The sequence below is a fragment of the Liolophura sinensis genome, chromosome 10 (assembly GCF_032854445.1).
Source record: "Liolophura sinensis isolate JHLJ2023 chromosome 10, CUHK_Ljap_v2, whole genome shotgun sequence".
Classification (NCBI taxonomy): domain Eukaryota; kingdom Metazoa; phylum Mollusca; class Polyplacophora; order Chitonida; family Chitonidae; genus Liolophura; species Liolophura sinensis.
The window spans coordinates 3053819-3071377 of record NC_088304.1 but is presented as its reverse complement, the minus strand read 5'-3'; the positions used below and the strand labels follow the sequence as shown (position 1 = coordinate 3071377).

The 17559-nt window shown below is 38.6% G+C and overlaps 1 protein-coding gene and 1 long non-coding RNA gene across 2 annotated transcripts; one reads left to right on the top strand and one right to left on the bottom strand.

Moving 5' to 3' along the window:
- The first annotated feature begins 8467 nt into the window (after positions 1-8467).
- On the top strand, positions 8468-10186 carry LOC135476076 (uncharacterized). The gene is made up of 2 exons (XR_010445088.1): positions 8468-8601; positions 9828-10186. It is a non-coding gene; the product is annotated as an uncharacterized LOC135476076 (long non-coding RNA).
- A 1281-nt stretch (positions 10187-11467) lies between these two features.
- LOC135476328 (derlin-2-like) lies at positions 11468-17293 on the bottom strand. Its single transcript, XM_064756323.1, has 6 exons — positions 17200-17293; positions 15929-15994; positions 15265-15432; positions 14663-14858; positions 13966-14056; positions 11468-13414 (listed from the first exon to the last, which is right to left on the bottom strand). The coding sequence occupies exons 1-6, from the start codon at positions 17290-17292 to the stop codon at positions 13303-13305; spliced, it is 726 nt and encodes a 241-aa protein (XP_064612393.1). The 5' UTR covers position 17293; the 3' UTR covers positions 11468-13302.
- Positions 17294-17559: the final 266 nt, after the last annotated feature.

The following is a 17559-nucleotide window of genomic DNA, read 5'->3' as shown; positions in this document are numbered from 1 at the left end:
TATAAATGTGTGTGAAGGTAATATACACGCAGGTGTTTTCCGGTATCTTTTTCCCACGTGGAATTTGGCGACTTGATATCATAGCGGTGTATATATATATAAAATGTAATCGTATGTTTTTAAAGACTGGTTGAAGCACTGAAATAGGTCTATATAAAAATTACCGTTATCTTTAATATCAATCAAGGTAATTGAACAATCGATGAAGATGATGAAGGGTGTTCTTGCTTTGACCATCGTGCTAATGTTTCTTGTCAATGACACAAACTCGGTGAGTTTTTTTTTTCTTCTTTTTTTTGTCTACCTTAATTCTATCTCGCTATTCTCCCTCTCAGCAGTATGTCTCTTCAGTATTTATAGACTGATCCTCGATCAGATCATATTATTCTTTCCACCGTTGTATAAGTGAAAATTCTTGGGTGAGGCGCAAAACACCAATAAATAAATAAATAAATAAATCTAAGACGGACTGGTCTTTGGCTAATTATACGGGTCCGGAGGTCTAACCCACATGCCGATATAGTCCATGGTTTGGTAGCACCTTACAATTAAATTAACCGTTTTAAAAATGAAATAATCTCTTGTTTACAGTGTAAACATCATGCAACAAAACGGATGGTGGTATGTGCACAACTGCCATCAGCTTCTAAATTTAGCTTGCCACTGTTTACATATGCTGAGTTCAGGGCCTGCTGTCTGCCTCTGCCTTAGAATGTTCCAGAATACCCTCAGTTCGGGGCCTGCTTGTTTACAAGTGTTCAAGAATTTTCTTATTCTAGACAATTCCACCAGTCTATATACGACCTATTAAAGCAGGTCAAGGGGGGGGGGGGGGGGAGAATTATTGAGAGTTTTGGATGCTTTAGCTGTGTGTTACTTTAGTAGGCCTTTTGTGCTGAATTTTGGTGTCTTTATAGCCTCTGGCTTTGTTATATGCTATCTCCACCGAGCACTTGTTCAGTCTGAACTTGTATATTTAATTTGTGCTCTTGTGTACACAGTGCTTATTAGCACACGGGCCCCGTCTGTGGAATTTTGTGTATATTTCGTCATACACTCAGTTATACTGTGGATTTTTGAATATTGCCTCTGTGCAATTTTTAAGCATTGTGGAGTATATGCGTCCGTTTGGACTTGACACCGTTGTACATGTAAGTACTTTAGTATTTGCATAGATACTGCTATCCTTTCTTGTTAAACTTAAGTACATTAGTCTTTGTAAAAGTCTTGTTATCTGTTCTTGTTAAACCTAATAAATTGTTGTAAAATAAAATCTGCTGGCTTTGGTTACTTTTTTGTGCGGCTAAACTGTCGTGTATTTCGAACAAGCCATCACTTTATAATACAGACAGTTTGGGTTGTAACAAATGATCGTGGGTTTCCCCTGGGCTTTACCCGGTTCTACCCGGTTTCTTCCCACCATAATGATGGCCGCCGTCGTATAAGTGAAATATTCTTGAGTACAGCGTAAAACACAGATGAAATAATAAATTGCTCCTTATTTATCATTATAGGTCAAATCTATACATGTTCTCAACTTCTTTTTACCATATGTATTCCTGTTTGATGGTTACCATATGTAATAAAATGTTAAAATCTACAAGAGTATGCAAGTCCGCTCCATTTTCATTTCATTATATATACCATATATATTAATGTAAAACGCACCATGAAGATGGAGAACACTTAGTGTTAGATTACAGCATTTTATTAAAATTTCGGATAGTGTTTAGTTTGTAAACACTTTAATGTTCTAAATGCTTTTCTTCTACACTTCCAGAATGCTTGATTAAATAAAGTTACGTAGGCCTACACAGATCTGACCGGAATAACATCTCAGATATAAGGGACTATACGCCTAATATCTTCTCTTTCTCCCAACCACAGGCTGATTCCTGTTTCTCTGACAGTGACTGTGGGGAGGGACTGTGCTGTGTGACTGTTGTCATCGGGGGGTCGTGTCACAGAATGTCACACGCCGGAGAGCGGTGCTCCCTTCGGCCAATGGGAGGCGGAAACTCCCACGCATTCGGCTGTCCCTGCGCAAGTGGTGCCACCTGCACAGCGGTTCTCGAAGAATCGTCCCTAATCCCTGGGTTCAAAGTGAATCACACGAAGTGCGTGTGATGAACAGAATGCGTTATACATATAATATGTTTAGCTGTATTGCAAATCAGAAAATATACAGTTGGTCCGTTATATAACATTGCCATGGTCTGTTTCCAAATGGTCTACATGAACTGCTTAATGATATTTTGTGGTAGGAATTGTATATTCCAAGAGCGCGTAATGCGAATGTTATTACAGCAGTGAATTGTATGAGTAAGTGATTTTCTTGTAATTTGGATTAATATATGTCAACAAAATATATATGTGTGTATTTTGTTTTTAGAATTAAATGTTAATAGCCGAAGCCATGCAGATAGAGTGAATGAGTAAACTACATATACATGGAGCGTAGTTGCACAGTCAGAAGACTGATTTTAGTTCGATATTTTGGCACTTTATGGTATCATCATCATCCTACAGTAGAAATAAAAATAAATTAAATGCTGAAAGATTTAGTGTAAACTGGGATTGAGATAGACGTCTATCTTAAAATCAGGTGTAAATTTTTATTTATTTATTTATTTGATTGGTGTTTTACGCCGTACTCAAGAATATTTCACTTATAGTACGGCGGCCAGCATTCTGGTGCGAGGAATCTGCCCAGACAAAAACACATGCAACTCTCCATGTGCCTTCCAATCTGGTCAGAGAAAAAGGCAACTTTCCAATGTACACAGACAAAACCTCGCCACAACTCTCCAACTACCTTCCAAGTCTCCCCAGAGAAACACCACCACAACTCTCAAGGTCCCTTTCAAATTTGATCAGACAAAAGCCGCCACAACTCTCCAGGGGCCTTCCAATCTGTTCAGACAAAAGCCACCACAACTCTCCAAGTACCTTTCAATCTGTTCAGGCAAAAGCCTCCACAACTGTCCAGGTACCTTCCAATCTGTTCAGACAAAAGCCGCCACAACTCTTATTATATGTATAACGCATTCTGTTCAGACAAAAGCCACCACAACTCTCCAAGTACCTCCAATCTGTTCAGACAAAAGCCACCACAACCCTCCAGGTACCTTCCAATCTGTTCAGACAAAAGCCACCACAACTCTCCAGGCGCCTTCCAATCTGTTCAGACAAAAGCCACCACAACTCTCCAAATACCTTCCAAATCTGTCCAGGCACAACCCACCATAACTCTCCAGGTACCTTCTAATCTGTCCAGACAAAACCCACCACAACTCTACAGTTACCTTCCAATCTGATCAGACAAAAAAACAACAACACGCAACTCCCCCAGGTACCGATAAAATCTGCTCAGACAAAAACCGCGTCAAACCCAGTTTTTTTTCCAATCTGGCTGAACAAAAACCTCCCTAACATTTCATACACCTTCCAAAGATACCCAGGCAAAACCAACCGAAGTTCTCTGTAGGCAACGTTCAATCCGCACAGTTAACAACCACCTCAACTTCCCAGGTATACCATTCGATCTGAACAGATGAAGAAAAAAGAATTTAAATATATTTCTTAATAATGTCCTATACTATATCACTCATTGGGATCGATGATAAGTCTGTCATACTGTACTGAATATCTATGTGACTGTGGTCTGCCAATTCGAACGCGTGGCAGCATGCTCTCCCAGTAGACATAAGCATCAATACAGCCGCTTTTCATGGCTACTTATTATTACGGTCGTTAATGAATGAATCATCGAACTTCAAAGAAATGTTTACTTATTCATTCACTCACTTGTTTATTCAATTGGCGTTAATGCTGTTGCTCACTGAAGAATATTTTACTTATTATATGGTGGTTAGACGGAAGAAACGGAGAACAAGCGCGTAAGGGTTTGTCAATGTATAACACGTAAGCAGAATCTGGCTTCCCGAGAAGAAAAGGTTTCCACGAATGGCACCAAGGCAAAAGTTGACAGCCAAAAGTGAGTGAAACCTCAATATATGTGTAAAAAGACTTGGTTCCTTTCGGTGTGTCTTCGTGGGACCCTATTCAGTTGGAATGAAAATACTCCATAGCAAACACAAGCACGCATGCAACTGTGAATTGTATGGGCCTATATACAGCCCACGCGCATCTGCACACGAGATCCATACAAACAATGGTTGCCATGACAGCAAACCAAACACAGAGCAGACGACTGCACGGATGTAGATATACATGGTTTAGTAGAAGACAAAAGTCCATTAAGTCGATACGAGCAAAATATATTGATTGAAAGTGTGAGAATAAAAATAGTCATCGATTTTACATTGGCCAGTGTATCCACTTCTTGTGTTATAAGTTGACACGTACTCATTGTTTGGAATCGAACTGGGACCGCTTTTAATTTCCCTTCGTCGTTTAGCCTCATGCATGCACACATTATGCTTGCCGCAAATTTAATGTCTTCACTCACAAACTTAAGTTTACCTTTTGTGAATTTTTGAATCTGGACTATCTAACAAAATCTGCTACAGATCCACAATTATCAACAGATGCAAATATTTTTCAACCTATTTTGGGCGTTTATATACAAGTTTACAATAACATCTTCACACCAAACACGCCGGTTATGTTCATCGAAGACTATTTGTCTTCAACCAAATGTCGTACAAGTCTGTACGTTACAGGTGGGTCATAAAGTTGTCTAAGTGTATGGCACTCCGTTTTCCTCCCACTCATAAACTGGTTGCCATAAAATAAATAAACCAGTCTTTCACTTCAAGTATGTTGGCACCAAAACTGCTTACAGCAAACTCCTACTCACAAAGCACGTTCACATCAAACCCCTTCACGCAAAGCACGTTCACATCAAACCCCTTCACACAAAGCACTTTCACATCAAACATACTCACGCAAAGCACGTTCATATCAAACATATTCACACAAAGCACGTTCACATCAAACATATTCACACAAAGCACGTTCACATAAAACACCTTCACACAAAGCACATTCACATCAAACTCCTTCACACAAAGCACGTTCACATCAAACTCCTTCACACAAAGCACTTTTATATCAAACATATTCACACAAAGCACATTCACATCAAACTCCTTCACACAAAGCATGTTCACATCAAACTCCTTCACACAAAGCACTTTTATATCAAACATATTCACACAAAGCATGTTCACATCAAACTCCTTCACACAAAGCACGTTCACATCAAACTCCTTCACACAAAGCACGTTCACATCAAACATATTCACACAAAGCACATTCACATCAAACTCCTTCACACAAAGCATGTTCACATCAAACATATTCACACAAAGAACGTTCACATCAAACATATTCACACAAAGCACGTTCATATCAAACATATTCACACAAAGCACGTTCACATCAAACTCCTTCACACAAAGCATGTTCACATCAAACATATTCACACAAAGCATGTTCACATCAAACTCCTTCACACAAAGCACTTTTATATCAAACATATTCACACAAAGCACGTTCACATCAAACTCCTTCACACAAAGCACGTTCACATCAAACTCCTTCACACAAAGCACGTTCACATCAAACATATTCACACAAAGCACGTTCATATCAAACATATTCACACAAAGCACGTTCACATCAAACTCCTTCACACAAAGCATGTTCACATCAAACATATTCACACAAAGCACGTTCATATCAAACATATTCACACAAAGCACGTTCACATCAAACATATTCACATAAAGCACGTTCACATCAAACATATTCACATAAAGCACGTTCACATCAAACTCCTTCACACAAAGCACGTTCACATTAAACTCCCTCACATAAAGCACGTTCACATTAAACTCCCTCACATAAAGCACGTTCACATCAAACTCCTTCACACAAAGCACTTTTATATCAAACATATTCACACAAAGCACGTTCACATTAAACTCCCTCACATAAAGCACGTTCACATCAAACTCCTTCACACAAAGCACTTTTATATCAAACATATTCACACAAAGCACGTTCACATCAAACTCCTTCACACAAAGCACATTCACATCAAACTCCTTCACACAAAGCACGTTCACATCAAACTCCTTCACACAAAGCACTTTTATATCAAACATATTCACACAAAGCACGTTCACATCAAACTCCTTCACACAAAGCACGTTCACATCAAACTCCTTCACACAAAGCATGTTCACATCAAACTCCTTCACACAAAGCACTTTTATATCAAACATATTCACACAAAGCACGTTCACATCAAACTCCTTCACACAAAGCACATTCACATCAAACTCCTTCACACAAAGCACGTTCACATCAAACATATTCACACAAAGCACGTTCATATCAAACATATTCACACAAAGCACGTTCACATCAAACTCCTTCACACAAAGCATGTTCACATCAAACATATTCACACAAAGCACGTTCATATCAAACATATTCACACAAAGCACGTTCACATCAAACTCCTTCACACAAAGCACGTTCACATCAAACATATTCACACAAAGCACGTTCATATCAAACATATTCACACAAAGCATGTTCACATCAAACATATTCACACAAAGCACGTTCATATCAAACATATTCACACAAAGCACGTTCACATCAAACTCCTTCACACAAAGCATGTTCACATCAAACTCCTTCACACAAAGCACTTTTATATCAAACATATTCACACAAAGCACGTTCACATCAAACTCCTTCACACAAAGCATGTTCACATCAAACTCCTTCACACAAAGCACTTTTATATCAAACTCCTTCACACAAAGCACGTTCATATCAAACATATTCACACAAAGCACGTTCATATCAAACATATTCACACAAAGCACGTTCATATCAAACATATTCACACAAATCACATTCACACCAAACTGCTTCCCAAAAAGCACGTTCGTATCAAATATTCTCAGACAAAGCACGTCCACATTAAACTCCACACAAAGCAGATTCACATCAAACATATTAAAACAAAACACCTTCACATCAAACATATACGCAAAAAATAGTAATTCACACCAAACACGCAATTTGCATGAAACACCTTCCCATCAAACCCGTTCATGTCAAACATATTCACATTAACCATCTTTCTACAAGCTTACGACACCAAACATCATCACATTCAACACATTTACACCACACATTTACATCAAACACATTACATGAAACACTTTCACATCAAACACATTCAAATCAAACTCTTTACACCAAACATACTCACATCAAACACACTCACCCCAAACATTGTCGTATCAAACCCATTCACACCAAACATCACATCGTCACACCAAACACCATACATCTCCACACCAAACACATTCATACCATATTCTTTACACCAAAAACATTCACACCAAACATCGTCACATCAAATACATTTACACCGAACACTTTCACATCAAGCACCCAATACCTTCACATCAAATGCCTTCACGTCCAACACCTTTAACAAAAAGAACACATTTTACAGAAAAACTTCCGAAACAGGTTAGTGATCCACTTCTGGATCAAAGAGACGACGGGATTTGGGACCTTTTGACCTAGATCCATGTAGTTTACTAAACACACACAAATATGAAATATACGATTTATACGTACGTGACGGTCGGTTATGCAGACGTCTATAGCAACACCTTAGCAGAAATGGAAAATAAGCACTCAGAAATGGAAAATAAGCAAACACAGAATAATCTGACAGTGATACACATATTTTGAACACCCTTTGCCTTCGCCGAGGGGTTAATGACTTTCATCGAATGTTCCTTGACTTTGAACCAAGGAGGTCGCAGATTCGAATCCAAGTCTTGTTGATTCGGCTGCGAAATTGCGACAGTGAATTTATCTCGTACGTGGTAAATTAAAAGGAAGTCGTTTTTGGGCGTCTTCCACCATAAACTTGTGCGACGTAAGTGTATATTTACATGTATCTGTGACTTTGCATGCAGCTGTATCGTTTTGTGGTTTGTACTGTTATATTTATTTATTCATTTGAATTGCTTTTCACGCCGTATTCAAGAATATTTCGCTCATACAACGATAACCAGCATTATGGTAGGGGGAAACCGTGCTCGCAAAACCACGACTATCCGCAGGTTACTAGAGGGCCTTCCCATGTACTGCCGGAGAGGAAGTTAGCATGAGCTGGACTTAAACTCACAGCATTGGTGAGAGGCTCTTAGGTCATTTTTGCGACTATAGTGTAGATATCTTATCTAGCTAAATTTCTATCAAAGATAAAAAAAAACGCAGTCAAAGCACGATATGGCATTTAGCAGTCAAAGACATTCTGTTTGGAACGAACACATTGGTCCATTTGAATCGCACGATTTTAACAAATTATACTTGTTAAACCCTGGTTTTACGTCTCCCAACACCTGATAGGGTAAACAGCTGGTTATCTACCCACGACAGGTGCGTGTCAAAGATAGCTAAAAAAAATCCGCTAACGAAGAACATTCCTCACTTCTGACAATTTCCACAGCAGCCGTCACATCCTCTGTAACAATCATGAAGTTCGTGTGGGGTCTTTGCTGTACAATTGTACTGACGATCTTGTCCGGAGTAAGTAAATTTATTGAAATGTCTATACGTCGCACGTATGTATACAACTGTTTGTGCCATTTACGTAAACGCATGTATATATACCGTTATAATCGAAGGGAATGGGCATATGTCTGACGGAATGGTGTCACATTACGAAGAAGAACTTTTATTAACGGCATGTTATATAATGTGAAATGTTAGGATCTCTTTAGGATTTCTTTATTTTATGACTGCTCTTTAAGGCAATATTGAAGAAAATTTCACTTGTAGCATAGTGACAGGTTTCATGGGTGGAGAAAATCGGAATAATCTAGTTAATCAACCAGCTTTTGCGAGTTAGTGACGAGGAAAGTTCAGCTTATGAGACGTACATGCAGAATCGTACACCATACTTATGGAAGTCACGTGGTCTTCAACGAACGTTGTTGTCGCCAAGGCCACACGAACAACGAGAGTCGGGAATTTTACAAATCCTGTGACCAAGGGCGGGTTTGATCCCGCACCTTTGTGTCCTATAGCGACGAAAAAACAATCATGATAAAAAAAACTACTACTCTATACGTATTTAAATATTTATTATTTAAACTGTTTTCATTGGTCATTGGGCAACCCGACGGTTTACTGAATCTATTTTACGGAGACAAAGCCTGGCTTCAGATCGCGTAGGCCCCTATTTAAATGACAATCCATGAGAGCCCATTGTGTACTCCTTTAACTGCACCCAGCTTTTCGTTAATGACAGCATACTTTCGGAATTTCTAAGACAGTAACAATTATTTCTATATATTTTGTAAGTTCTGAAGCCTATCAGTTGGACCTGTACATGTAGGCATACATACATAAGTGAAGCGGGCGTGGGAAGGTCTGCCGGCAACCTGCGGATGGTCGTGGGTTTCCCCCGGGCTCTGCCCGGTTTCCACCCACCATAATGCTGGCCGCCGTCGTATAAGTGAAATATTCTTGAGTACGCTGTAAACACCAATCAAATAAATAAATAAATAAATAGTGAAGAGTATGAAACCAGTTTTTCGAACCCAAAGAGAGATTTAAGACTACTTGAGTAATTTTTTTTCTTTGTTAAGTACAGGATCAAGTTCATATGGCAAATTTATTTCTTTTCTTTTTAACAAATATCTTCTTCCTCTGTTCTAATGTAAACTCGTGTTTCCATCTATGATCAATAACTTTCACTTTCGGTTTCTCTGAACATCGTGGTAACGAATGTTTTACTTTCGCTTTACCAGGGTGTGGAGGCCAAAACTTGTCATAATGACGATGACTGCCAGTCTACAGAATGCTGCATTGGTCTTCTTTTCTTCGGCGAGTGCCGAAAACTAGAACCCGTTCACGATCGTTGCTCAATTCAGACCCATGGGGGAAATCTTCACCACGGTTACTGCCCGTGCCAAGGAAACCTGGAATGTAAACGGATTGAGGAGGAGTCAGGCATCATTGGCGGAGTGAATGTCAATCATACGCGCTGCACCGCTCCATAACTAAAGATGTAAACAATTTTACCAATAAGTTGGAACGTTCAACAGAAATACATATCCACCGATGACGATTTCAGACAATGTGGAATAAATCAGATTTATACTAATAATCCCATTCTACCTTAACTGTCTAATGTTTCCCCTTAACCAAAATAACCAGCTTAATAAGCTGTTATTCAATTCATTCAAAGTTCATTTACTGCAGGCATGTCCACCAAGCCGACAGCTCTCTTGAGTGGACAGCGCGAACACCCCTTTTATTTAATATATGTATTTAATACATCCTCAAGAATATTTCACATATCAGATAGCTGTTAGGCTTTCGGCTGGTGGAAACTGGGCTGCGCAGAGCCAAGGAGTAAAAAGGGAAACTACAGAGAGTGATGAAGGAAACCAGTATGGGTGGGTTGGAAAACAAACAAGGGCGGGAAAGGAAATAAGCAGGAATGGGACAGGAAATCAGCAGGAGTGGGAAGAGGAACTAGCAGGATCGGAAAAGGAAACCGACAAGAGTGGGAGGGAAACCATTGGGTGTGGAAAGGGGAACCAGCAGGAGTCGGAAGGGGAACCAGAAGGAATGGAGAGAGTGACAGTGGTGAGTGCCAAGGGAAACCAGCAGGAGTGAGAAAGGAGACCAGCAGGAGTGGGAATGCAAACCAGCAAGAGTGAGACAGAAAACCAGCAGGGGTGGGAAGGGAAACCAAGAGGAATGGAAATGGAAACCAACAAGAATGGGAATAGAAATGAACAGGAGTGGGAAAGGAACCCAACAAGTGTAAGAATGAAGGCAATGATAAGTGGCAAGGGAAACTAGAAGTTGGAATGAAAACAACCAGGGGTTGGAGAAAAACCGACGGTTGATTGAGAGGAACCCAGGAGTTGGGTAACGAGGAATGGTTGGTAGAAAAACCAGGAGTTGGAAGGAAACCCATTATGAGTTGGAAAGGAAGCCATCAGCATTGGAGAGGAAACCAGCAGAATTGAAGAAACCAGTAAGAGCTGTTGGGTTAACCTGGCTTCACACTTGTAACACCAGTCATCAAGCCTTAAAGGTCTTTTACTAGGGGCTTTCATATTTAACCTCAGACACTGATTTGATATCTAGGTGCTTTACGCTGTGCTCAAGAATATTTCACATATATGACAACGATCAGCATTTTTGTGGGAAGAAACCCAGATGACGGGAAAAATCTATGACCATCTGCAGGTTGCTGGAAGACCTTCCTACGTATGGTCGGAAAGGAAGCCAGCATGGGCTGGACTTGAACTCAGGGCGACTGCATTGGTGGGAGGCTCCCGGTTCACTGCACCGTGCTGGTGTGATATCCAGCTCGGCCATGGATGTTCCCCTCAGACATTGAAGAAACCCAACAAAAATACTATTTCATACTTCAAGACAATAAATTTATTGTACTGATGACCATAGATTTGACATACTTTACATACATCAGCAATGAATATATATGCATTTGTCATTTTATACAATAATGGTGAAAAGCCATCCCTCAAGTACAGAGATAGAGAGAGAGAGAGAGAAAGGCAGATGTGCTGATGATTTCTTGACTTTATCTACAGGAACTACAAGCTCTGTTGTGTTTTTAATTCCTCCCTCCCCATTTTTTTGTGTGCGATATAGATGTGAAAAAGCATGTTCCTTGAATCCAAAATTGGCAAGTTCAAAATTGGATTTTTAACCAGGTCACGTCCACAATGAGGAAAATGTGTATATAAAATTTTGGAAGCCCCACCTTAAACAGTTACGGAGAAATCACTTCCGGAATCACAGACAAACACAGACAGACAAGTCTAAAACAAGATGCCATAGAGGTGACTTTTTCTGATAAACAAAATATCCTTTTGTGTGAAACATAAATGGGACTAAACTCAAACACACAGAGATTCAGCCGGGCACAATTATACCACGTCATTTTTCATAGTGAACCTGAAACTAAAACCAGTAGAAATGATTTCACTGAAATTTGAACTAAGGAGTATAGGAATCTCATATCTAAAAGACTACTCCGTCTGGTTTCCTCCAAACATAATGTTGGCCACCGCAGTATGAGCGAAATATGGCGTAAAACTCCAATCAAATAAATAAATATTTCTTAAAGACTACTGTACAGGATGCTCCAGAAAAAATGATCTGGCAAAATTTGTTTCACTGAAATGTCCACATATAAATGTACACTTATATGTTGCAAGAGTTGGGTAGTTCAGACACCTGAAGTGTAGCTGAAGTCATTTCTAAATTAGGCTAACAGTTTTTATTACTTTTGATTTAAGATGTTTCAAATCCAGAAATTAAATCAAAACTAATGTATTTTCCTGGATGATAACATTCAACTGCTCACTACATGATCAGAGGAATAAAATTACATAATGCTCGAAAAAACAACACAGTCATGAACACTACTGTCAACGAAATTTCACATCTTCTTAGTACCATCACTGCAAATAAGCCCAATTACAATGGATTTTTTCTATTGGTTTAAACCTATGAAAAAGTTCTTTAAAAAAAAACTTAAAAAAAAAATAAGATCTTGCTTTATTTGCTGAAGGGATTTAATTTTAAATCATTTACTCTCTCTGCATAATGTCGATAATTGGAAGCCAGAAGTTGAAAATCACATTTTGTAAATTAGCTTACTTCAGATATATTAGATACTTCAGGACATGGCATGAACCTTATATAGACAAAATTATAAATACCAGTATTTGCATGCAACTAACACACTGGTACACCTATTAAAGACATACTTATGGGAAACACAGAATATCATGATGAAGAAATGTCCTTTCAAAAATTAGAAAAGTGAGCCAGTGAACCAAAATGAAACAGTTAAATTTTTCTTCACTGTTTTTATGCTTATCCTATATACAATAAAAGACCACAATTAAATTAGCCATTGATGAGTACAAGAAGTTTTTCAGTCCAAAAGCTCTGTACAAGTCCAAACCTAACAAACATCTGAAATGTTCACTGGAGCAATATTGAAAATATTGGAACTTGTCACAATCCTGAAATTCAGAAACCTAGTTTGCGTTTGCAAAGAGCTCTAAAGTTCTTGAGCATATTCAGAATGAAGCCCACACATTCTCCATTGCTGGGGAACGCTTTGGTTTATCAGGTGAGGCTTACAGGGGAAGTAAGTCCCATACAAGTGGATCAAGGGACATAACTCTCTACAGCTTTGATGAAAACCAATGTTTCTGTTTCAGGACTTCACCGCTCTTGCTGATCGCCCTGATTCCCCCAGTTGAAGCCCCCTGGGCGATCATCTTCTGCAGGGGGGTTGTAATTCGGGTCCTCCACTGGAGCATCAAATATTGATGTCCTGTAAATCATAAAAAGACGGTTATCAGTAATTTTAAGCCTATTATCCAAAAAAATATCACTTCTTCAAGAAGTTTAGCTGAATTCAGCAATGCTCTTTGTAGCTTGCTGATCTCATTGCTGTCGTATTTATAGTGCTGCCTCACTGGAATGCCATTCTCTAGACACACAATGTAATGACTTGGTGACATTAGATGAGGAAAAGCTTCTTGCAAATTTACTCCCTACAGATGTGGTGGTCAGTGCTTGTTAGACCAATCTGACATGAAAATCGTGTGATCAGAGATTCTGATGGATGAAAGGTCTTGGGATATCCAGATATTGGTCACTTTTAATACGTCACAAGTTTGTCAATCTGGCAGACTCTCATTTGATGCTTCGGTATGATAATAAAGCGAAAATGCAAACTGTTCAGATCGGATGTGAAACAGAAGTACAAAAACAGATTTAAAAAAAAAAAAAAGAGACCTCACACATTTTGAATCTGATTGGTTGAAATTTGCTAAGAATTAGGATGAACAGTTGCTGCTTACCTAGAGAAAATATACTTACAAAAATGCAGGTGTTTTCAAAATTTTGAATCCTCCTGGTTGTTGAGGAAAAACATCCTCCAGGTAGAAATAGATATGGCCAATAGCAATACCTGTACAGAAATCAATATTTAAATTAAAAAAAAAAATTCATAAAACAGAAGTTCACTTATTCGGCATTAGTTTTAAGAGCAAATTTTTCAGTGATCTTTTTTATATCTATAGTATATTTTCATATACTAAATGTTTCAGTTATCTTTCATCCGAGAAAGATTTAAACTCTGACCACCTCACAACATTTTCATTGTATTGTACCGTACTACTAAAAAAAGGGTGGATAAAACTGTATTCTATATTTGATACACTTCTTTGAAAAACACATTACGATTAAATTTTAGAGCATTTTATTATTTATTTATTCATTTGATTGGTGTTTTACTCTGTACTCAAGAATATTTCATTTATGTAACGGCGGCCAGCATTATGGTAGGAGGAAACTGGGCAGAGACCAGTGGAAACCCACGACCATCCGCAGATTGCTGACAGACCTTCCCATGTATGGCCGGAGAGGTAGCTTTTTATTACCTCACACATTTGTCACCAATGGTATGATCTTAAGTTTAAACACATTTGTCATCTCACAGTTTCCAGTGGAATGGATATCTTAAAAAATAGAGTGGATAGGGTGTCCTCAAAATACCAGATAGATGCTTACTTACCCATCAAATCTATAATTATAGAGTTGCCCAGCAACAAGGAAAATCCCAGTAAAACCCACGGAAGATACGGCGCCTGGAAGTTCATGAGGCCGAAGAAATTCATGCGGACATAGGGATTACGTCTGCTCCAGACGTAGACTAGCATGATAGTGAAGGCACTGCCCAGGAAAACCAGGTTCACAAACAGGGCCAGTAGCTGAGGAGCTGTGAAGGAGCTATTTATCTCAATTGTAGTTTTATTTTTTTGATTGGAGGTGAATTGAAAAGAAGGATATCAACTACACGTAGGTCACGTTACAGGATACAATATACAAGACAATGATGCTGTGTCTAGATAAATCACTAATCTATGTGTTGACCTTTTGATGGATTTTAATCCAGACTGTAGATGACTCCAACAGACAGTCTGCGACAAAGGATTCGCAGAACACCATGATGTACACTCACACATAGTGCAAAACCAACTGAGAAATGCTTTTTTCTAAAATATAAATAAACAGAGAAATGCTCTATTTTAAAATAAAGTTCACATACAGTAGTTTTACAGGGCCTGTAAGATGTATTTAAGGTCCTGTGGCTTTGTCTAAACATGTCAAGGATACAGTCATCAGGAGTCCCCCAAAGAGGAACATGAAGACAAAATCGGCCGTCCTTCCCCTGAAGGAGCCTTCTTCCAACATCCGGCAGTAGCGATATGTGAAGATGATGTTAAACAGGAAGTTAAAGCCAATTGGCCCAAAATACATAAATGTGGTGAGAAGCCTCCAAACCTGACAAAAAGGTAAATTATAACAGTTGCAGTGAATAAGACAGTGTACTTCAACATGGTACATACAACTTACCATGTACTCATTATTAAAACATTGGGCACATTGCAATATGCCAGTGATAAAAATTTCCCAGAAAATATATTGAGGCTATGTGAATAATTTTTTTCCTATGCAAAGGAACCACTTTTATACACATTAGACAAAATGGTGTTTTCACGCACAAAAACTACAGCTTTTTCAAACATGTAGATGAAAACATATTCAGTTCAACCAGAAGAAACTATTAAAGCAGCTGAATTGAAGGCAATTATATTTTTTGGATTATGGTTTAAATTGCATCGCAAAAATGTATAATTCAAAGTTGACAGCCACAATTTTCTTCATCCTTCTAATTGCCCATTTTGAAAACTCTGATTTACAAATTAGCATCTTATTAAATTCAATCATTTTTCTCAATGATGACAAAATTAATATACACACAAGTCATCTGACTCACCTCATACTGTCTGAATATAAGATGTGGGTTAAAATACAGCTGGAAAGGTGTGATGATATCAAGTTGCTGCAAAACAAAATGACATTTCAAGATTAAATCTATCCCAAGTAACATACTTTGCTATTTCCTTTCTCTGCTGTTTACATACTATTTTTTATTCTCAGGAGATGCAGCACCAATGATGAAGAGTTTTCTTTAGTCTGGTACCCTGACCCCCTTCCCCATACCTCCACCCACCCTCAAGCAGAGCAGTACAGGTGCCACAGTCATAGTACCAGACCAAGTAAAATCTGTGTTTTCGTGCATGCAAGTGACTACTGCATACGTAGCCAAGGAAAAGCCGAGGTGCTTTTCTGATTAAAATATTGGTATTTAAGAATGTCTTAGCAGAGAGAAATTCAGCACAACAAAAATCAGCACAAAATGAACTAATACATGCATTAACCACACAAAACTCCAATAAAGTATGTTCACCAAGACATTCTCTGTTCCTCTCCCAATTCTTTCCATATTCTGTAGCCTTTTACAACCAGAAAATCCAAGTTAGTCAAGCTGTGACTTATGCTCATATGCTGTGTCAACATTGTGACCTAATAAATCAGGTTATTTCTCCCCGCGCATGCGTGGTTGATCTTTCACAATGTTACTAAGTTTTGATTAACTCAGTTGGTTGTCAGTTTTGACAGACAGAAAGTCATGTGACTGCAGAGACACGAATTTGCAATTCACTGAAGACTATGACGCAGAATGACAGACCCAACAGTTTGTGCAAACTGTCAAATTAAGTTGGCAGCGAAAAAGTGGGCCTATCTTCGGCATCCCTTCCATTCAATTTCACAGAGAGGTCAACCGCTGCTGAGCATGTGTCGCTTACTCAGATTTTCTCAATATGAGCCTATTTTCGACTTCTACTGGAAAATGGTGATGTAATGGCAAATAGCAACCCTTAGACCAATGTCTCGAGGTACCGCACACATTACTTTCAGCAAAAATGTAAAATAACTGTTCATTCAATTGAATCATTTTCTATTATTAGGTTGAATATTGAGCCTTTACGATTATCATTTCACAGTTATATTTAATAAATCCATTAAATCTGTGTGTTTCAGTAAAATGAAACGTCATCACACACTTTGACGTGACGTTCCCATAACATGTGTTGTTGTTGTTGTCAAAAACACAGTCCCACCAAATCAGCTGAGCACTACGCCAACAGCATCAGAAGGTACTACACGCTTGTGGAAAAGATTCTCTGATTTTTCAATACTTACGACTGATAGAGTTGTCAGAACACAGGCTGTGGTATAAGCCCGTGTGACAGGGGGCATCTGCATGTATTCTTGTTGAACCGTCTGTGCCGCCATGTTGACATTTTGCTTGAAGACACGTGTAGCACGCAGGTCATTTCCCAATCAAGACTAATATAATCGATAAATTTTTTCTGCATAGGTTATTCAAAGAATTGGTTTTAAAGATCCATTGTGAAAACTTAAAATATATGCATTTTGGTTTCTAAAATATCACAAACCTGTATGTATTTATTTCAGGGAAAGAAACTTGACAGTTCTGTATAATTGATCGTCATACCGCTTTCACTTTCTCCTTCCGCTGTCAAAAGAGTGGCCTGGTCT

Bases quoted from the DNA above. Each gene is read 5' to 3' on its own strand.
- LOC135476328 (XM_064756323.1), bottom strand. From the start codon at position 17,292: ATGGCGGCACAGACGGTTCAACAAGAATACATGCAGATGCCCCCTGTC. The intron at 14,057-14,662 runs GTAAGTAAGCAT...ATTTCTGTACAG, and splicing joins TATAATTATAGATTTGATGG to GTATTGCTATTGGCCATATC. The intron at 13,415-13,965 runs GTAAGTATATTT...TATGATTTACAG, and splicing joins TTGAAAACACCTGCATTTTT to GACATCAATATTTGATGCTC.